The 22,439-nt window shown below is 48.8% G+C and overlaps 1 protein-coding gene across 4 annotated transcripts in view; it reads left to right on the top strand.

Annotated features, from left to right (window-relative positions):
• Positions 1–12,153: 12,153 nt before the first annotated feature.
• Positions 12,154–22,439, top strand: part of wdr55 (WD repeat domain 55) — a 29,192-nt gene continuing 18,906 nt past the window's right edge. The window contains exons 1-2 of one of the 4 annotated variants that reach the window (XM_072593729.1): positions 12,154–12,197; positions 17,610–17,678. In XM_072593729.1, coding sequence (XP_072449830.1) covers positions 12,180–12,197; positions 17,610–17,678 — 87 coding nt within the window. In that variant the 5' untranslated portion in view covers positions 12,154–12,179. Of the gene's footprint in view, positions 12,198–15,823; positions 16,095–16,164; positions 16,263–17,609; positions 17,679–22,439 lie in introns of those variants that run through there. The other 3 variants (XM_072593731.1, XM_072593730.1, XM_072593728.1) reach the window with 3 other exon arrangements.

The raw sequence follows: 22,439 nt of genomic DNA, 5'->3' as shown, positions 1-22,439 counted from the left end.
GTGAAAGGGCACCGTCAGGGACCCGTTAACTTTAACCAGGCACTCTGCGGCGGTGTAGGAAAGTCAGATCCAGGTAACAAACTGCATCCCGAACCCGAATGCCTAGAGTCCCGAACAGATACTCATGATCGACCCTGTCTAACACCTTCTCCTGATCAAGGAACAGGAAGGCGCTTGGCAGACCAGCCCGTTGACAGAAATGGATCAGGTCCTGAACCAGATGAACTTTGTCGTGAATTCTCCAGCCTGGGACCATGTAGGTCTGGTCAGGGTGGATCATGTGAGCCAGTACAGAAGGCAGGCAAGAAGCCAACGTCCTGGCAAAGATTTTGTAATCCATGCTGAGGAGGGAGACTGGGTGCCAGTTCCACGAGGAACAAAGGTCCCCTTTCTTTGGCAGCAGGACAATGGCTGCCCTGCACCAAGAAAGGGGCAGCTCTCTCGCAATAAGATACTTCCACAGGACGTGCACATAGTTAACAACCCCAATCAATGATCTTATAATCAATGAGGTCAACCTGGTTCCAATCACCACAAAATGGTTGGTGGCACAAAGATGCAAAAGGTAATTTTGTGTTTTTCACTGTGTCTCACACCTGCACACGCACAACATGGGAAAAAAAAGCACTACCGCAGTTAGGCGGTAGTGTGGGGGTAAAAAAAACAGGAGTATCAGACATCCTGTTCACTCTGAGAGCTGGCTCTGTGGGAGCTGGACCAGTTTAAAAAAAAAGATGCACAAGGTTGCTGTTTTAGAGTGTTACTAGGACAGTACTTTTTGATAAGGAGTGAGTGTTCCTAATGTTTCAGCCATTCCATGAATCTAAAAAAAAGAGATTTCTGGTATTCTAGTCAACATACCTTGCTCCATTGCCATTCATAGGTGGTTCATTAATCATTCATTTCATTGCAGTTCAAAGTCTGGTCAATCACTGGTATCCATTGGAGTCTGTGACTCCGTTTTTTCCTTCTCGAACTGAGGGAAATCAACTTCCATATCTATTCTAGGGTAGTGGAAATTCCCATATGTTCCCTGTATCTTAAGTATAAAGATTCATTTCATCTCTTAGATGGTGGATTACGTTAAATACAGGAAGTCATGAAACTCTGCAGTGGTCTATTCAAGGAACATAGATAGACCACTGCAAAGTTCCATGACTTCCTGTAATCGTTCCCTAACCAGTTACCTCTCCTCTGTAGGTTGATGTTGCTCAAGTTTATCATGTCTGTGTCTGTTTTTTTTAAATGCCCATCCCATCGCCTACAAAGCATTGTAGGTGATGGGATAGTCAATAAGCAGGAAAATCAACATTACAATATGAATATCACTGGAAAGAGATGTTGAACTAGTACCCATTCATTGTGGGTAGATTTTTGGCCGCAGCTGGGGTGGGTTCACATCTGAGCACTATAATATAAGGAAGGTTTGGACTTTATGCAGAAGAGGTTTCCTAAAATGGTTCCAAGGTTGTGGGATACACTGGACAAGCTTGCTTTCCTTTGGACAGAGATGACTGAGAGATTTGATAGAGGTGTTTAACTCATGAAGTGATTCGATCAAATAAAGAGAAACGTTCTATCTAGTGGATGATGGATCAGTGACCAACGGCCACAGATTTAAATTGATTATCAAAAAACCTAAAGTGATAGAAGAAAAAAAAATTATTCAAGTGTACAAAAAGCCAACTGCATCCAGTATTCTCACCCAATACCAACCTGGCCTGACTTCACAGTGCAGATGAGATTGGGCATTTTTTAAAACAATTGGATTTACTCAACATTAAACATCTGATCACTCCTTTGCACCAGCCAGCTGTCCCATTACCAGCTTTTAGCCACAGAATTTAAAATCATTACTAAAGATATCAACAACAATGAACACATCAGGTGAAAGTGAGGACTGCAGATACTGGAGCTTAGAGTCAAGACTGTGGTGCTGGAAAAGCACAGCAGATTAGACAGCATCTGAGGAGCAGGGAAATCGACATTTCAGGCAAAAGCCTCTCATCAGGAAACTCCTGATGAAGGGCTTTTGCCCGAAACATCGATTTTCCTCCTCCTTGGATGTTGCCTGATCTGCTATGCTTTTTCAGCACCACACTCTTGACAGTATTACAGATTAATACTTTCATCAGCTTCAGATATTAAAATTCAGAAAACTTAATGTCTGTCATGGGCAGTGTTAGAATTGATCTTGTAAAAGATTGCAACTGCACATTTAGAAAAACCAAAGGGAAATCATGTTTAACCTATTTTAGAGTGCTTTGAAGGAGTCATGTGTAGATAAAGGAGAACTTGTGAACGTGCTGTATTTTGGATTTCTAGAAGGCATTTGATTAGTTAGTATATGAAAGATTGCAAAAAATAAAAGGCACAAAGGGTAACACGTTAGCACAGATAGAAACGTGGCTGGCTAGCAGAAAAGACGAATGCATAAACCAATCTTTGGAAGGATATGATTGAATAGGTGTTCTGCAGGTGTCTGTATTGGTGTCTCAACATTTTACAATTTACTTCGATGAGGAGAATGAAGACATGGTGGTTAAACTTATGGATAACACCCAGATAGCTAGAATAGTTTTTTGTGAAAAAGACAAGGAAGTTGCACATGGATATACATAGGTTGTGAGTGGACAAGAAACTGGCAGATGGAGTATAACGTAGAAAAATATGAAGGTTGCTTTCACAGGAGAATAAGTGTTCCATGCTTCCAGTCACAAAAACCCCTTTGACCATCACCCTTTATTTCTTGCCACTCAGCCAATTTTGTATCTGATTTGCCAAATTTCTTTGGATCCCATGGCCCTTTGTTATCAGTCTCCCAATCAGGGTCTTATCAAAAGCCTTGCTGAAGTTGAAGTAAACTGTCAAATGCATTGCCCTCATGTGGCACCGTTTTGAAAATTAAATCAACACGATCACTTCTCAATAAAATCTCTGCCTCTCCAATTGCAGATGAATTCTGTCCCACAGAATTGTTTCCAGTAGTTTTCCCACCGCTGGGGGGTTAGACCGACTGGCCTACAATTTTCTGGTTTATCCTTTGCTTCCTTCTTGGATAACGGTACTGCACTGGTTGTGCTCCAATCATCTGAAATCTCTCCTAGAATCATAGAATCCCTAGAGTGCATAAGCAGTCCATTCAACCCATCGAGTCCACACCAACCCTCTGAAAAGCATCCCACCCAGACCCACCCTGCATCGTAGGCCTGTAACACTACATCTCCCATGGCTAATCCAATTAGCCTGCAGATCCCTGAACACTATAGGCAATTTAGTGTGGCCAATCCACTTAGCCTTTATATCTTTAGACTGTGGGAGGAAACCAGAGGAAATCCATGCAGATATGGAATTGAACCTGGGTCCCCGGTGCTGTGAGGCAGCAGTGCTAACCACTGAACTATTGTGCCACCCTCCCCTGTCACCAGAGAGGAACTGAAAATTAATGCCAACACCCTTGCAAGTTCCTCCCTTGCCTCACTCTACTTTTAAGCCTGCCATACCCTTCAGAACGTCCTTTCTTTAGCTCATTTCTTTCTTCCTGATTTTGATAGACACATCTTTCTCCTCACTTGTGAACACCCACACAAAGTATTTATTAAAAACCCTACCAACATCCTCTGGCTCCGTGCACAAATTACCACTGTAGTCCTTAATTGGACCTATTCTTTTCCTAGTTATGCATTTACCATTAACGTACTTGTAAAATAATTTAGGGTTGTCCTTTACCTGCCATTAGTCTTTCATATCTCCCTCCTTGGTCTATTAATTTCCTTTTGAAGTTTCCATTTGCACATTCTGTACTAGACCATAAGACATAGATGCAGAAATTAGGCCATTCAATCATGGCTAATAAGTTTCTTAACCCCATTCTCCTGCTTTCTCCCCATAACCCTTGATACTCAAGAACCTATCTATCTCAGTCTTAAATATATTCAATGGCCTGGCCTCCATAGCCTTCTGTGGCAATGATTTCCATAGATTCACCACTCTCTGATGAAGTTCCTTCATATCTCCATTCTAAAAGGTTTCCCCTTTACTCTAAGTCTATGCCCTTGGGTCCTATCTTCCCAACATCTACTCTGTCCAGGCCATTCAGTATATTCTGTATGTTTCAATTAGATCACCCCTCATTCCTCTAAACTCCAATGAGTACAGACCCAAAGTCCTCAAACTGTCCTCTTATGTTAAGTTTTTCATTCCTGGGACCATTCTTGTGAACCTCTTCTGAACACGCTCCAGGGCCATTACATCCTTCCTGAGATATGGGGCCCAAAACTGTGTACAATACTCCAAATATGGTCTGACCAGAGCCTTATAGAGCCTCAGAAGTACACCCCTGCTTTTATATTCAAGTCCTCTCAAAATAAATGCCATCATTGCACTTGCTGTCCTAACTTCTGACTCAACCTGCAAGTTTACCTTGAGAGAATCCTGGACTAGAACTCCCAAGTCTCTTTCCATGTCATCTTCTGAATTTTCTTCCCATTTAGAAAATAGACCATGCCTCAATTCTTCCTACCAAAGTGTATGACCTCACACTTTCCCATGTTGTATTCCATCTGCCACTTCTCTGCCCATTGTATAAATCCTTCTCAGCCTCCCTGCCTCCTTAATGCTACCTGTCCCCCATCTATCTTTGTATCGTCTGCAAACTTACCCATAATGTCCTCAGTACCTTCATCTAGATTGTTAATGTATAAAGTGCAAAGTTGTGGTTCCAACACTGAGCCTTGCGGAACACCACTTAGATTACATTACATTACATTACATTACAGTGTGGAAACAGGCCCTTCGGCCCAACAAGTCCACACCGCCCCGCCGAAGCGCAACCCACCCATTCCCCTACATTTACCCCTTACCTAACACTACGGGCAATTTAGCATGGTCAATTCACCCTGACCTGCACATCTTTGGACTGTGGGAGGAAACTGGAGCACCCAGAGGAAACCCACGCAGACACGGGGAGAATGTGCAAACTCCACACAGTCAGTCACCTGAGTCGGGAATTGAACCCAGGTCCCTGGCGCTGTGAGGCAGCAGTGCTAACCACTGTGCCACCGTGCCGCTCCCTCCTGAGAAGACCCTTTTATGGAAGAAAGTGAGGGCTGCAGATGCTAGAGATCAGAGTTGGGGCTGTGGTGCTGGAAAAGCACAGCAGGTCAGGCAGCATCCGAGGAGCAGGAAAATCAACATGTTGGGCATAAGGCCTTCATCAGGAGTCCTTTTCCACACCACACTCTCAACAAGGATCCTTTTATCCCTACTGTCTGCCACACAGTCAACCTTCTATCCATGCTACCATTTTACCTCTAACACGATTATCCCTCATCTTACTCAGTAGCCTCCTGTGCAGCACCTTGTCAAGGGTCTTCTTGAAGTCCAGGTAGATAACATCTATTGACTCTCTTTGGTCTAACCTGCTCGTTATTTCTTCAAAGAATTCCAGCAGATTTGTCAGGCTTGACCTCCCCTTGGTGAAACCATGCTGATTTTGCTCTATTTTACCCTGCACTTCCAAGTACTCAGAAACCTCATCCTTCACAATGGATTCCAGGATCTTATCGACAATTAGTGTTATTTTCCATCCTTTGCCTTACTCACTTCTTAAACAGGTGTGTCACGTTAGCAATTTTCCCAGTCCTCTGGGACCCTCCCTCCCTCACTCTAGTAATTCCTGAAAGATCACCATTAACACCTCCATTATCTCTTCAGCTAGCTCCCTTAGAATGCTGGGTTGTAGTCCATCTGGTCCAGGTGATTTATCCACCTTCAGGCCATTCAGTTTTTCTAGCACCTTCTCCTTGGTGATGGCCACCATACTCAGCTCTGCCCCCACACTCTCTTGAAATTTTGGGATATTACTCGTTTCTTCTACCATGAAGATTGACGTGAAGTAATTATTCAGTTCCTCGGCCATTTTCTTATTCCCCACTACTATCTCAACAGTATCATTTTCCAGTGGCCCAATGTCCACTTTTGCCTATTTTGCGCTTTATATATCTAAAGAAACTCTTTTACTGGCTCCCATATTTAATCTCCACCCTTATTTCTTTTTTTGTCGCCCTCTGTTGGTCTTTGTAAGTTTCCCAATTCTCTGGTTTCCCACTGCCCTTCACCACTTTACATTCTTTCTCTTTTGCTTTTATGCTATCCCTGACTTTCTTAGTCAGCCACAGTTACCTCATTCTCCCTGTACCATACTGCTTTTTTCTCAGGGTGGACCCCTGCAGTGTCTCCTGAATTACTCCCAGAAACTCCTGCCATTGCTGTTCCACTGTCTTTCCTGCTAGGCTCCTCTCCCAGTCAATTCTACCCAGATCCTCCCTCATGTCTCTGTAGTTATCTTTATTCAGCTGTAATACTATTACCCCGGATTCTATCTTCTCCCTCTCAAGCTGCAGAGTAAATTCAATCGTACTATGATACTGTCCCCAAGGGTTCCTTCACTTTAAGCTCCCTTATCAAGTCTGCCACATAGCACAACACTAAATCCAGAATTGCCTGTTCCTTGTGGGCTCCACCACAAGCTGCTCCAAAAAGCCATCTCACAGACACTCCACAAATTATTTTTCTTGCAATCCATTCCCAACTTTATTTTCCCAGCCCATCTGTACATTGAAATCTTCCATGATTACTGTAACTTTGCCTTTCCTATGCATCTTTTCTATCTCCTGACTACTGTTTACAGGCCTCTACATCACTCCAACTATGTTTTTTTTTTACCTTTGTGGTTCCTCAACTCTACCCACACAGATTCTACACCATCTGACCCTACTTCATTTCTGACTATTGATATAATTTAATTTCTTACTAAGAAGGCAACTTCACCCCCTCTGCCCACCCCCATATCTTTTCGATAGGATGCATATCCTTGAATATTCAGCTCCCATTCCTGATCCCCTTGCAGTCACGTCTCCATGATGCACACCACATCATACCTGCGAATTTCGATCTGCGCCCCAAGCTCATTTACCTTATTCCTTATACTCCTCTACAGCTTCTCTGTTTTGAGCCCTCAATGTTTGTCACAAGCCTCCCTATTTTTGTCTAGTCACTCCTTTTTATCCTTTGACCTGCAGAGTTCACAATATTTGTTGATCCCACCCTTTACTCTTTATTGGAATGTGTTGGCCCTGTACACTCCATATTTCTTCCTTGAAATTGTCTGACACAGGTTTACCTGAACATATAAGCTCCCAGTCAACTCTGGCCAAATCATATCTGATCTTATTAAAATCAGCCTTCCCATAGTTTAGAACTTTGATTTCAGACCCATCCTTTTTTCCTTTTCCGTGGCAATTTTAACAGTTCTGATCACTGTCTGCAAAATGCTCCCCAACTGATTCTTCAATCACTTAACCAGCAGAAGGACCTATTAGAGACCAAGATGGCAATTTGTGCCAGAAGCTGGAGGACATTGGGAGATTGTTAAATGAATACTTCACATCAGTGTTTACTCAGAAGGAAGATGCAAGTACAGAATTTGAGAACATGGAATGCGAAGTTCTTGAGCAGACTTAGAATCATACTGTCATAGAGATGTACAGCATGGAAACAGACCCTTTGGTCCAACCTGTCCATGCCGACCAGATATCCCAACCCAATCTAGTCCCACCTGCCAGCACCCGGCCCATTCCCCTCCAAACCCTTCCTATTCATATACCCATCCAAATGCCTCTTAAATGTTGCAATTGTATCAGCTTCCACCACATCCTCTGGCAGCTCATTCCATACACGTACCACCCTCTGTGTGAAAAAGTTGGCCCGTAGGTCTCTTTTATATCTTTCCCTTTTCACCCTAAACCTATGCCCTCTAGTTCTGGACTCCCCCACCCAAGGGAAAAGACTTTGCCTATTTAGCCTATCTATGCCCCTCATAATTTTGTAAACCTCTATCACCCCTCAGTTTTCGACGCTGCAGGGAAAACAGCCCCAGCCTATTCAGCTTCTCCCTATAGCTCAAATCCTCCAACCCTGGCAACATCCTTGTGAATCTTTTCTGAACCCTTTCAAGTTTCACAACATCTTTCCTTATGTAAGAAGTTAGGAGGTATTCCAGGTTTTGGCCGATTTAAAAGTGGATAAATCCCCAGGTCCATGAGAGTTGTATCCCAGGCTGCAGTGGGAGACAAGGTAGGAAATTGCAGGAGCCCTGACCCAAATTTCTGAATAATCTCTGGCCACAGGGGAGATGCCGGAGGACAAAAGTTATAGATGAGGTGAATGGCATTCATTAGAATGGGGGATTTCAAGACTAGGGGGTATATTTTAAGGTGAGGTGAGAGGAAAAAGATTTTTAAAAGACATGGGGGCAACATTTTTATACAGTGAGTGGTTCATGTGGAATGAACTTCTAGAGAAAGTGTTGGATGCGGTTATAGTTACAACTTTTAAAAGACATTTGGATAAGTACATGAATAAGAAATGTTTGGAGGGATATGGGCTAAGTGCAGGCAAGTGGACTAGTTTAGTTGGGATTTTTTTTTAAGATTAGATTACTTACAGTGTGGAAACAGGCCCTTCGGCCCAACAAGTCCACATCGCCCCACCGAAGCGCAACCCACCCATACCCCTAACCTAACACTACGGGCAATTTAGCATGGCCAATTTCACCTGACCTGCACATCTTTGGACTGTGGGAGGAAACCGGAGCACCCGGAGGAAACCCACGCAGACACGGGGAGAATGTGCAAACTCCACACAGTCAACCAATGTAGTGTACAAAGTCCCATGCAAGGACTGCACAAAACACTACATAGGACAAACAGGAAGACAGCTAACGATCCGCATCCATGAACACCAACTAGCCACGAAACGACACGACCAGCTATCCTTAGTAGCCACACACGCAGATGACAAGCAACATGAATTTGACTGGGACAACACTACTATTATAGGACAAGCCAAACAGAGAACAGCCAGGGAATTCCTAGAGGCATGGCACTCATCCACAGATTCAATCAATAGGCACATCGATCTGGACCCAATATACCGGCCACTGCAACGGACAGCTGGAACTGACAACCAGAAGCGACAGATTCAAACCACTACAAATGCCGGAGAAAAGACCACAGAAGCGCTTCACAGGAGGATCCCAAGCACCGAGGATGTCATCTAGACAGGGGACGAAACGTCTGCAACACAAATTCCCAGCTCGGCGAACAGAACCACAACAACGAGCACCCGAGCTACAAATCTTCTCACAAAATGTGAAGAGGCTCTTGGGGTTCATTTTGTTATGTATGTAGTTGTATTTATCAGACATACTCATGGTATCACAGGATGTGACCTGAGTATAAAGGTCTCAGACTCCATCTTAACTGGGATGATTTGAAACATGAAATGATTATGGAAACATGTTACTGTTTGTAAACAAACAGCTTAATGCTCGTTTAGACAGATTAGGTACAAATACCCTGCTGGAGGCAATAACCCATAACATGATGGCAGATCAGACTGAAGAAAGAGTTTGTATCTATTCAGAGCTTCTCAGGATGGATCAGATGGGAGATTTGTGAATGTACCTGCACTGAAACTCCTGGGGTTTAGTTGGACCTTGTGCTAGAAAGTGGTTTGCATTTCACAAGCTGGTGCTCAGTGACATGAAGTTCACATTGAGATACACTTACAGGCTGTTGGTTTCAAGGGAGATGAAAGTGCGTTGAAAGTATTTGAGGCGCCCAGTACACAGGGTCGCCAGTCACCCCACTGAATTAACTTTTTCCCCACTACGAATGACATCAGTGTGATCCCCTTCCTCATACCTCTGGGGATGGTACCCACTCCAACAACTGATCCAGGTTTTGACCCACTCCAGGGAGAAACTTTCACCACCATTCCCAGGTATTCCCAAGGGTAAAGGTGTCCCATTCCCTGACAGCAGTTATTTCCCAAACCAGATATTCCCCAGTCACTGATGTTCTTGCAAATCCCTGTCAATGACACCCCCAACTCGATATCCCCCAGTCACTGAGTCACCCCTGATATAACCTGAATGATAATCCCCAAGTTCTATCCATCATCACTGATGGACCCCCAATAATCCCCATCATTTATACCCCCCAATATCCCCCAGACACTGACCCCTCCCTCTGATATCCCCCAGACACTGACCCTTCCCTCTGATATCCCCCAGACACTGACCCCTCCCTCTGATATCCCCCAGACACTGACCCATTCCTCAGATAGCCCCCAGACACTGACTCCTTCCCCCGATATACTCCAGTTACTAACTCCCCCCGACTGATATCCATGAGTCACTGACTCACTCCCACTGATATCTCCCAGACACTGGCCTCACCCCCGACACCCCCAGTTACTAACCCCACCCCCCACAACACCAGTTACTAACCCCCGTCACTAATGCTCACCCAGTTACTGCCACTTATACCCTCTCCCCAGTCACTGACTCCTCCCCCGATATCCCCCAGACACTGACCCCCCCCCATAGGCCCCAGACACTGACTCCCCCCATAGTCCCCAGACACTGACCCTCCCCATAGTCCCCAGACACTGACCCCCCCCCATAGTCCCCAGACACTGACCCCCCCATAGTACCCAGACACTGACTCCCCCCATAGTCCCCAGACACTGACTCCCCCCATAGTCCCCAGACACTGACTCCTTCCCCGATATCCCCCAGACACTGACCCCCCCCATAGTCCCCAGACACTGACTCCCCCCATAGTCCCCAGACACTGACCCTCCCCATAGTCCCCAGACACTGACCCCCCCCCATAGTCCCCAGACACTGACCCCCCCCATAGTACCCAGACACTGACTCCCCCCATAGTCCCCAGACACTGACTCCCCCCATAGTCCCCAGTCACTGACTCCTTCCCCGATATCCCCCAGACACTGACCCCCCCCATAGTCCCCAGACACTGACTCCCCCCATAGTCCCCAGACACTGACCCCCCCCATAGTACCCAGACACTGACTCCCCCCATAGTCCCCAGACACTGACTCCCCCCATAGTCCCCAGTCACTGACTCCTTCCCCGATATCCCCCAGACACTGACCCCCCCCATAGTCCCCAGACACTGACTCCCCCCATAGTCCCCAGACACTGACCCCCCCCATAGTCCCCAGACACTGACCCCCCCCATAGTACCCAGACACTGACTCCCCCCCCATAGTACCCAGACACTGACTCCCCCCCATAGTCCCCAGACACTGACTCCCCCCCATAGTCCCCAGACACTGACCCCCCCATAGTCCCCAGACACTGACACCCCCCCATGGTCCCCAGACACTGACTCCCCCCCATAGTCCCCAGACACTGACTCCCCCCCATAGTCCCCCAGACACTGACCCCCCCATAGTCCCCAGACACTGACCCCCCCCCAGAGTCCCCAGACACTGACCCCCCCCATAGTCCCCAGACACTGACCCCCCCCATATCCCCCAGACACTGACCCCCCCCATATCCCCCAGACACTGACCCTCCCCCCATATCCCCCAGACACTGACCCCCCCCCCATATCCCCCAGACACTGACCCCCCCCCATATCCCCCAGACACTGACCCCCCCCATATCCCCCAGACACTGACCCCCCCCATATCCCCCAGACACTGACCCTCCCCCCATATCCCCCAGACACTGACCCTCCCCCCATATCCCCCAGACACTGACCCCCCCATATCCCCCAGACACTGACCCCCCCCATATCCCCCAGACACTGACCCTCCCCCCATATCCCCCAGACACTGACCCCCCCATAGTCCCCAGACACTGACACCCCAATAGTCCCCAGACACTGACCCCCACCCATATCCCCCAGACACTGACCCCCCCCATATCCCCCAGACACTGACCCCCCCCCATATCCCCCAGACACTGCCCCCCCCATATCCCCCAGACACTGCCCCCCCCATATCCCCCAGACACTGCCCCCCCCATATCCCCCAGACACTGCCCCCCCCATATCCCCCAGACACTGACCCCCCCCATATCCCCCAGACACTGACCCCCCCCCATATCCCCCAGACACTGACCCCCCCATAGTCCCCAGACACTGACCCCTCTCCTCAGTATTGATTCCCCTCCAATATCCCGCAAACACTGCACCTTGACCCCAGTCGTTGACCTCCTGAGACACTGACCCCTGACCCTAATGAAGATGCAGTGACCCGGATGTGGGTCCTACACACAGCGCCAGGTGCATTCTGGGAGCATGATGGCGGCGCTCACGGTGAGACACATTCCCCGGGTCAGACACAGGCACCTTCACTCACACACACCGGGGGGGCGCGGACGGGGACAATATCTGAGCGAGGCGAGAGACATGTGGGGAGGAGAGACATCTGAGGGGAAGGGGAAAGAGATGGAGAGACCAGAAGTGAAGGGTCGGTGAAGGGTAGAGGGGAGGTCTGTGGGGCTAGTAGGGGAAGGGATGTCTGTGAGGGGCGGGGGAGGGGGGCGTGCTCTGTGAATAGAAGGGAGAGAATTGTGTGAGTGGCTGAGAGAGGAGACTATGAGGGAGAGTGAGTTCAGGGGTGGGGAGGGATATGTGAGGGGGGAGGTGGAAGTCTGGTATGTGAAGGGAGAGTAGTCTGTGAGGGGGGGAGGGGGGAGGGGGGAGTCTGAGACAGTGGTAAGTGGCCTACAAGGAGGAAGATGCAGAGCAAGGGGGTCTGTGAGAGGGAGGGAGGGAGGGAGGGAGGGAGTGGGATCTGACAGGGAAAGGTGATGAGTGAGGATGAGAGGGAAAGAGAGGAAGGGGCCTCTGAGGGGAGGCAGGGTGGACTGTTGGGGGGCGTCAGGTTAATGGAGTTGAGGTTGTAGAGAGCCCTGTGAGGGAGGTGTAGCTGTCAGTGAAGGGCTGTGGGGAGCGAGAGGGATCTGTGAGATGGAGGGAGTGGGATCTAAGAGGGGTTCAGATAGCAAAGGTAACCACCTTTGAGGGGGAGAGAGAGGAAAGGGCATATGAGGGGGAGGCAGGGGGAACTGGTGGGGAGGTAATGGGGTTGGGGAGGGAGAGAGCTCTGTGCGCGGGTGTAGGAGTCTGTGGGGAGGGAGAGGGGTCTGTGAGGGGAAAGGAAAGGATGTTGGGGATAGAGAGATGTCTGGTTTGTCAGGAGGGAGAAGAGAGATGGGGAGAAGAGGAGGGACAGAGGTTGTGAGGTGGAGGGGGTATGAGGGAAAGATGTGGTGGCTCGGAGGAGGGGGATGGAACGGGGTCGGGGAGGGAGAGGGGCCTGTGAGGTGGTAGAAAAGAGGGCTCTGTGAGGGGATAAGGAGTCTGTCAGAGAAATCTGGGGTCTCTAAGTGGAGGGGGAAGGGAGTGAGTTGAGGGGATGCAGTTTGTGTGGGATGGAGAGGATTGTGTAAGTTGGGAGAGTGGGTGAAGGAGAGGCGTTTGTGACAGGGGTCTCTGAGAAGGCAGGGAGGGAGAGTGGACTGAGAGGTTGTGGTCTTAGTAAGGGGGAGGAGAGGGTTCTGAGGGGGTGGATTTTGAGAGACAAAATGAAGGAGAAGGGTCTGTGAGGAGGGAGGATGGTCTCTGAGGTAGACTGGAATCTGGGGGTTGGGTGCTCTGTGAGGGGATAGGAGAGAGCTATGTTGGGGAAAGGTCTGTGAGCAGGTGATGTGCAGGAGGGAGTGCTCTGTGAGGGGCAGGAAAGGGCTGTGAAGGCAGGGGCAGAGGGTGGGAAAGGTACTTGTGATGGGGATACAATGGAGGGGTCTCGGGTAGGAAGAGGGGACAGAGAGAGAGAAAGGTCTATGTTGGGAGGGCGAGGGGCCTTTGAGGGAGAGGGGAATGGAAAGTCTTTGGGGAGGAAGACATACCTGTGAGGAGTGGGTTCTGTGAAGCAGAGGAAGAGTCGTCTATGAATGGTTGGGCTCTGCGAAGAAAAGGAAGAGGGGCCTATGAGGGAGATGTAGAGTGGTCTGTGTGTGGGAGGGGCTGGGATCTCTAAAGTGCAGGAGAGGGATTTGTGAGAGGGAAGGGAGGGATCTGTGAAAGCAGGATGGATGGAAGGTTGAAAGAGGAGCTGGTGAAAGGACGAGAGAGAAAGAGATCTATGGTGGCGAGGGATAGAGAGAGAAGGCTGTTAGACTGGGGAACGCGGGGCCCATCTAGAGGGAGAGAATGAGGGGGCCATGTGGAGAGGAGCAAGGGGTGGGTGCTGTTTTGGTGGGGCTGTGTGAGGGAGGAGCTTGTGGGGGGGGGGGGGGGGGGGGGGGGGGAGGAGGAGAGAGGGAGTGGGATTAAGTGGGAGGTGGCTGTGTGAGAGGGAAGAGTATGAGTGGGAGGGAGACGGAGAGGGACCTTTTGAGGGGTAAGGAGAAGCTGAGAGACCTGTGATGGTGCTGTGAGGAGGTGGGGTGGAAGAGGTGTCTGGGATGGGGATGGGGGTGGGTGAGGAGGAGGAGTCTGTGATAGAGTGGTATGTGAGGAGGGAGAATGAACTGAGGAGGATGGGAACGGCTGTGAGAGGGGCGCGGGGGAGGTATGGAGGGGCTGGATGGGAGAGTAAGGGAGCAAAATCTGTGAGGGAGAGCGTAGGTGTTGGAGGGGAAGAGAAGGGAGAAGGTTGTGTGAAGGCAAGGAGGGAGAGGGGCCTGTGAAAGGAAGGCAGTGGGATCTGAGACAGCAAGGGGAACAAGGGTGGTTTGTGAGGGGGAGAGACAGTGGACTTTGAGGCGGACAGGGAGGGTTGCGTGAAGGAAAGGGCTGTGAGACGGGGTTGCTGGAGAGGGGTCTTTAAGGGGCTCTGGGAGGGGGAGGGCTCTGAGTGGGATACTGAAGGGTCTGAGGTTGGGGGAGGGATCAATGTTTGTGAGGGAAGGGGAAAAGGAGATGTCTGAATAGGAGGTTCGGTGAGGGAGAGGTAGTGAGGACACTGGGGAGCAAGAGGGATGGAGTGGGCTGGAGATGGGTCTGTAAGGGGGTGAGAGAGGGTGACAGAGAGGTCTGTGAGGGGGAGGCCTCTGAAGGGAAGTGAGATTGAACTGTCAGGGGAAAGGGGAGGGAATGTAGTCTGTGATGGTGAGGGAGAGGTGTCTGTTGAGGAGGGTGTTGTCAGTATATGAGGGGGAAACAAGGGAGAGTTGTGTGAGAGAGGTCTGAGAAGGCGGGAGTGGACTCTGACAGGGAGGTGGAAGAGTCTACGAGAGGGGTGTAGAATGGTTTGTAAGTCGGCGAGGGGCTTGTGAGAGTGTCCAAGAGGGGAAGGGATCTGTGAGGGAGAGAGAATAATCTGTGTGGGAATGGGGAGGGGACTGTGAGTGGGAGTGGGAGGGCCTGACAGACAGGGAATAAGAGAGAGGGGCCTATAACAGGGAGAGAGAGGAGTCCGTGAGGGAGAAGGAATGAGTTTGTAAGGGAGTGGGAGATGGGTCTGGTAGGGTTGGGAGGGTGCCTCTGAGAGGTAGAGGCCTGTAAGAGATGGGGAGAAGGGTATTTGAGGGGGTTAAAGTGGGAGAGGGTCCTCTCAGGGAGTGGAAGCGGCTCGGTAAGGGAGAGGGGTCTTATGAGAGGAAGGGAGATAGAGAGGGACCTTTGAGAGGTACAAGGAGAGTGGTCTGTGAAGGAGCTCTGCCTAAGGGGGGAGGGAGGGGTTGTGAGCTGTGAAGGAGAAGGAGTGTATGACAGAGGTCTGTGAGGAGAATGGGAAGGGAGAGTGGTCTTGGAGGATGATAGAAAGGGCTGTGTGAGGTGCTCTGTGAGAGGGTCGGGAGAAGAATCTGTATTTTATAAGTCTTTATAAAAGACTTCTTTTCAGGAATCCTGAAGAAGGGCTTATGCCCAAAACGTCGATTCTCCTGCTCCTTGGATGCTGCCTGACCTGCTGCGCTTTTCCAGCAACACATTTTTCTGCTCTTATCTCCAGCATCTGCAGTCCTCACTTTCTCCTGAGAGCAAGAGCACCCTTCTTCAGAAAAGGAAACCAAAACTGCCCACAATATTCTAGGTGTGGCCTCACCAAGGCTCTGTGTAACTACAACAACACATCCAGGCTCCTGTACATACCATTTGCCTTCTTTACCGCCTGCTACACCTGGATACCAACCTCAGCGACTGGTGCATAAGGACACCCAGGTCCTGCTGCACACTCCCTTCTCCCAATGTACAACCATTCAGGTAGTAATCTGCCTTCCTATTGTTGCTTCCAAAGTGAATAACCTCATATTTATCCAAATTATACTGCATCTGCCATTGATTTGCCCACTCAACCAACCTGTCCAGATCACACTGAGGATTTGGATGAGCAGCACTGAAGGAACAGCGATACATTTCCAAGTCAGGATGGTGAGTGACTTGGAGGGGAGCTTGCAGATGGCGGTGTTCCCACGTGCCAGCTTCTCCCCCTTGTAAGCATGAAAGCTTTGCTTTACAATATTTGATTTACAAATAAATTGAAACAAATGTTCATAGACACTGCTTTCATAGAATCCCTACAGTGTGGAAACAGGCCATTCAGCCTCACAAATGCACACTGACCCTCCAAAGAGTAACCCACCCAGACCCATTCCCCCTACTCTATTACTCTGCATTTACCCCTAACTAATGCACCTACACTCTCTGGGCAATTTAGTGTGGATCTAGGTTTGCTCACTGAGCTGGAAGACATTTCGTCACCATACTAGGTAACATCTTGAGTGAACCTCTGGATGAAGCACTGGTGGTGTAGCCCACTTTCTATTTATTATGTTTGGGTTTCCTTGGGTTGGTGATGCCATTTCCTATGGTGATGTCATTTCCTGTTCATTTTCTCAGGGCTGGTAAGTGGGATCTAAGTCAATGTGTTTGTTGACAGAGTTCTGGTTGGAATGCCATGTTTCTAGGAATTCTCATGCATGTCTCTGTTTGGCTTGTCCTGGGATGGATGTCCTGTCCCATTCTCATTAGTATGCTTATATACAGATGAGAAAGGACACCACTTCGACTGGGAAATGACATCACCATAGGAAATCTTGTCACCACAGAAATGACATCACCAACCCAAGGAAACCCAGACATATAAATAGAAAGCGGGCAATACCACCAGTGCTTCATCTGGAGACTCACTGATGATGTTACCTAATATGGTGATGAAACGTCTGAAAACGAACTTCCAGCTCAGCGAGCAAACCTACATCCAGAACCTCAACCTGAGCTACAAATCTTCTCAAACCTCGCTAGCAATTTGGTATTTTAGCCTATCACTCAGTTGTGCGTTATCTGACCAGCTACAACTAAATTGAAGTGACAGTTCGTGAAAAATCCAAAAGAACATTTAATTGCTGAGCATCTGCCCTGCATATCCACATGTGAGAATGCAAAAAACGTGAAACTGAAGTTTGGAAGGAGTGGCAATCCATTGACCATCGATGATGTGTGTGTGTAAAACAGGCTGAATGGTAACAGAGACTGATGCTGAGACCACTGTTCTGTCTGGCTTGGCTGATCATATGATAAATTTGCTGAGTCATTTGGAGCTTTGCTGATATTTTAGCATCTTTCAATCCCTTACTAAACTAAATGTGGTCAGTTTTGGGGCTGCCATTCTTATGAGGTTTAGATTGAGTGACAACAGCACGTTGGAACAGGAGGAAATTGTAAACTTGACAGAGTGGATAACTAACGATCGCTGTTTTCCCCCTTTTGTTCACTTAGACAGGAAGTTCACAGCAGGAAGATTCCAGAGGATGTGAAGCTGAAAAGGAGACAACCATTATGACTGAGGTAATGACGCCGGAACAAGCACAGAAAATGGAGAACCGCAGCTGGACTGGCAGCATCTGTGGAGAGGGAAACAGAGTTAACATTTTGATCCTTCTTCAGAATGTGGATGCTGCCAGACTTGCTGAGTTTGTCCTGTATTGGTTGTTTCAGATTTCCAGCATTCACAGTATTTTGCTTCGAATTGAGTGTTTATTGCCATTTTTCAATTTTGCTCTTCTCTCCAATGCAATTTCCATTTTAATATTTTGGCTTATTTACCTACATTGCTTTCTGTCTCTTTCCTGGTGTTTAATAAAGTGTTTGCCAAAACTTGCTATCATGGAGGCACAATGGCTCACTAGTTAGCACTGCTGCCTCACAACGCCTGGGACCCAGGTTCGATGGGCTGAGAAGTGGCAGATGGAGTTTAATTCAGATAAATGCGAGGTGCTGCATTTTGGGAAAGCAAGGCTTAGCAGGACTTATACACTTAATGATAAGCTCCTAGGGAGTGTTGCTCAACAAAAAGACCTTGGAGTGCAGGTTTATAGCTCCTTGAAAGTGGAGTTGCAGGTAGATAGGATAGTGAAGAAGGCGTTTGGTATGCTTTCCTTTATTGATCAGAGTATTGAGTACAGGAGTTGGGAGGTCATGTTGCGGTTGTACAGGACATTGGTTAAGCCACTGTTGGAATATTGCTTGCAGTTCTGGTCTCCTTCCTATTGGAAAGATGTTGTGAAACGTGAAAGAGTTCAGAAAAGATTTACAAGGATGTTGCCAGGGTTGGAGGATTTGAGCTATAGGGTGAGGCTGAACAGGCAGGGGCTGTTTTCCCTGGAGCATCGGAGGCTGAGGGATGACCTTATAGAGGTTTACAAAATTATGAGGGTCATGGATAGGATAAATAGACAAAGTCTTTTCCCTGGGGTGGGGGAGTCCAGAACTAGAGGCATAGGTTTAGGGTGAGAGGGGAAAGATATAAAAGAGACCTAAGGGGCAACCTTTTCATGCAGAGGGTAGTACGTGTATGGAATGAACTGCCAGAGGATGTGATGGAGGCTGGTACAATTGCAACATTTAAGAGGCATCTGGATGGGTATATGAATAGGAAGGGTTTGGAGGGCTATGGGCTGCATGCCGGCAGGTGGGACTAGATTGGGTTGGGATATCTGGTCGGCATGGACGGGTTGGACCGAAGGGTCTGTTTCCATGCTTGTACATCTCTATGACTATGGGTGACTGTCTGAGGGTAGTTTGCACATTCTCCCGGTGTCTGCGTGAGTTTCCTCCAGGTGCCCTGGTTTCCTCTCTCAATCCAAAGATGTGCAGGTTGGGTGAATTGGCCATGTTAAGTTGCTTTTGGTGTTAAGGGATGTGTAGGTTAGGTGCATTGGTTAGGGGTAAATGCAGAGTAATAGATTGGGGAATGTGTCTGGGTTGGTATGGACTTGTTGGGCCGAAGGGATTCTGTAATTCTATACAAGTTCTGAAGGAGAATTATACTTGAAATGTTATCTCTGTTTCTCTCTTCACAGATACTACCAGACCTGCTAAATTTATCCAGCATCTTCTGTGTTTGTTTCAAATTTCCAACATCTGCAATATTTTGCTTCTAATAATGCGGGAATTTCCATTAGCACCAGCATTGAGTTTCCAGCTGAAATCCTTGATCTGGCCCACAGTTCCTCAAGTCCACTCTGGCAGATCTTGTAGGTTCGAATATCAGTTTGGATATTTGAATGCACAATTCATAGAAACATAGACACTAGGAGCAGGAGCAGACCATTTGACCCCTTCTTGCTCCACCATTTAATATGTTCATAGCTAATCCTCTGTCACCGGTATTCCCATTATCTCCCCATTCCCCTTGATGCCTTTAAAACCTAAAACCGTTATCTCTGTCTTTTGAACATGATCAGTGACCTGGCCTCTGCAACTTTTTGCTGTTGAGAATTCCACAGGTTCACTACACTTTGAAGGCGTTTTTACTCAACTCAGTCTTACACCATACTGTGTCTCCTAGTTCCAGACTTCTCAACGAAGGAAATCCACCTCCTTGCATTTACTCCATCCAGACATGTCAGAATTTTATACATTTCAATCAGATCACCTTATCCTTCAAAACTCTCGTGAATACAGGCTCAGTTGAATCAATCTCTCCTCATGAGATAGCCCTGCCACCCCCGGTATCAATCAAGTAAGTGAGCCTTTGCTGCACTAGCTCAATGGCAAGAGTATCCTTTTGGGAGACCAAACCTGCACGCAGTACTCTGGGTGTGGGTTCACCAAGGCACTGTGTAACTGCAGGAACACATCCCTACTTCCAAACTTTCATCCTCTTGCATAAAACATTTACCTTCCTAATTGTTTGCTGCACCTGACTGTACTTTCATTGAGTGGTGTACAAGGACACCCAGACACCTTTTTATGTGCACACTTCCCAATTGATCATCATTTTAGTAATAATCTGATTCAGTAAAGGGAGATTCTCTCTCAGTAATGACTTTTTGAACAGTGTGAGGGCTGTGCTATCAGAATTGGTACTGAGCATGCACCACTCTGTCAGACGGTTAGTGCTGTGGGAGTGCAGCCCTATCAGAAAATCAGTGCTATCAGAGGGGCAGTGCTGAGGGAGTGCCGCACTGTCGGAGGGTCAGTGCTGAGGGAGTGCCGCACTGTCGGAGGGTCAGTGCTGAGGGAGTGCCGCACTGTCGGAGGGTCAGTGCTGAGGGAGTGCCGCACTGTCGGAGGGTCAGTGCTGAGGGAGTGCCGCACTGTCGGAGGGTCAGTGCTGAGGGAGTGCCGCACTGTCGGAGGGTCAGTGCTGAGGGAGTGCCGCACTGTCGGAGGGTCAGTGCTGAGGGAGTGCCGCACTGTCGGAGGGTCAGTGCTGAGGGAGTGCCGCACTGTCGGAGGGTCAGTGCTGAGGGAGTGCCGCACTGTCGGAGGGTCAGTGCTGAGGGAGTGCCGCACTGTCGGAGGGTCAGTGCTGAGGGAGTGCCGCGCTGTCGGAGGGTCAGTGCTGAGGGAGTGCCGCGCTGTCGGAGGGTCAGTGCTGAGGGAGTGCCGCGCTGTCGGAGGGTCAGTGCTGAGGGAGTGCCGCGCTGTCGGAGGGTCAGTGCTGAGGGAGTGCCGCGCTGTCGGAGGGTCAGTGCTGAGGGAGTGCCGCGCTGTCGGAGGGTCAGTGCTGAGGGAGTGCCGCGCTGTCGGAGGGTCAGTGCTGAGGGAGTGCCGCGCTGTCGGAGGGTCAGTGCTGAGGGAGTGCCGCGCTGTCGGAGGGTCAGTGCTGAGGGAGTGCCGCGCTGTCGGAGGGTCAGTGCTGAGGGAGTGCCGCGCTGTCGGAGGGTCAGTGCTGAGGGAGTGCCGCGCTGTCGGAGGGTCAGTGCTGAGGGAGTGCCGCGCTGTCGGAGGGTCAGTGCTGAGGGAGTGCCGCGCTGTCGGAGGGTCAGTGCTGAGGGAGTGCCGCGCTGTCGGAGGGTCAGTGCTGAGGGAGTGCCGCGCTGTCGGAGGGTCAGTGCTGAGGGAGTGCCGCGCTGTCGGAGTGCCGCGCTGAGGGAGTGCCGCACTGTCGGAGGGTCAGTGCTGAGGGAGTGCCGCACTGTCGGAGGGTGTCATAAAAGTGGCTGTGGCCCAACCCCGTGGAAGAGCTGGAGAGGTCTCTGCGTTGTGTTCTGGCCAACATAATATTCACCCACCATTTTCATGGAAAATATTGTTTGCCAATTGGTTACCTTCTTGTGCAGGATTTCCTGCATTATTGACAGTGAGTATATTTCAACAATATTTCATTGGCTGTGAAACTCTTTGGGATATCCTGAGGTTGTGTAGGGTGCAATGTAAATGCCAGTTTTGTTTGATTTGATGTATTGTCACGTGTGTCTAAGTACAGTGAAAAGTTTTGTTTGTGGGGAGTGCAGGCGGATCGTAGTAAGCAAGGACATACAAATCGTGGGGTGGAAAAAAAACTTGGACAGAGTAAGGCATACAGGTCACAACCGCACAGGATGTGCGCAAGGCAAAATCAGCATTAACAAGGTCAGCAGGATTTGAAGTTAGAGAGTCCATTCATTAGTCTAATAATGGCAGTGAAGAAGCTGTTCTTGAACTTACTGGTGTGTGTGTTAAAGCTTCTGTATCTCGTGCCTTGCAGAACAGATTGTATGAGAGTATTACCAGGTTGGGAGGGGTCTTTGATGATGTTGGCAGCCTTTTCCTGAGAGCGAGACACTTAAATGGAGTCCATGGATGGGAGGTTGGCTCCGTGATGGTCTGGACTGTGCACAGCACCATCTGTAGTTCCTTACAGTCCTGGGCAGAGCAGTTGCTACACCAGGCCATTGTGATTTTTATGGTTTAACCTTTCACATTGCATCTAACTCCTGGATTATTGTCACAGTGTAATCCTTTGGGTTACTATTTTATTTACACCACAGGCCCATTGTTAGGAAGCAAATGCAGAACCATTGTTTTGGGTGGTAATGGTCAAGAGGGAATGTTTGCCAGGATATTGGAGGAAGTCAGCCAGGCAGAAATTACAGCAACAGGCCCAACGAATCTGTGGCAGTGGGTAGCTTCCATATAGCCAAACATTCCCAATGTCTGTCTGATTCATTTCTATATCATAGGGTCTTAGAATATCATAGTACGGGAGGAGGCCATTCAGTACACCATGTCAGTACCGGCTGCTGAAAGAGCTATCCAACCCGCCCCATTCTCCAGCCCTATCACTGTAGCCCTCTAAATTCTAACTTTGAAAAGGATATCCAGTTCTCGTTTGAAACC

This window comes from Chiloscyllium punctatum, chromosome 24 (genome assembly GCF_047496795.1).
Source record: "Chiloscyllium punctatum isolate Juve2018m chromosome 24, sChiPun1.3, whole genome shotgun sequence".
In the NCBI taxonomy this organism is placed as follows: Eukaryota; Metazoa; Chordata; class Chondrichthyes; order Orectolobiformes; family Hemiscylliidae; genus Chiloscyllium; species Chiloscyllium punctatum.
Note: the sequence above shows the minus strand (reverse complement) of the source record. Positions and strands in the feature narration are given on the sequence as shown.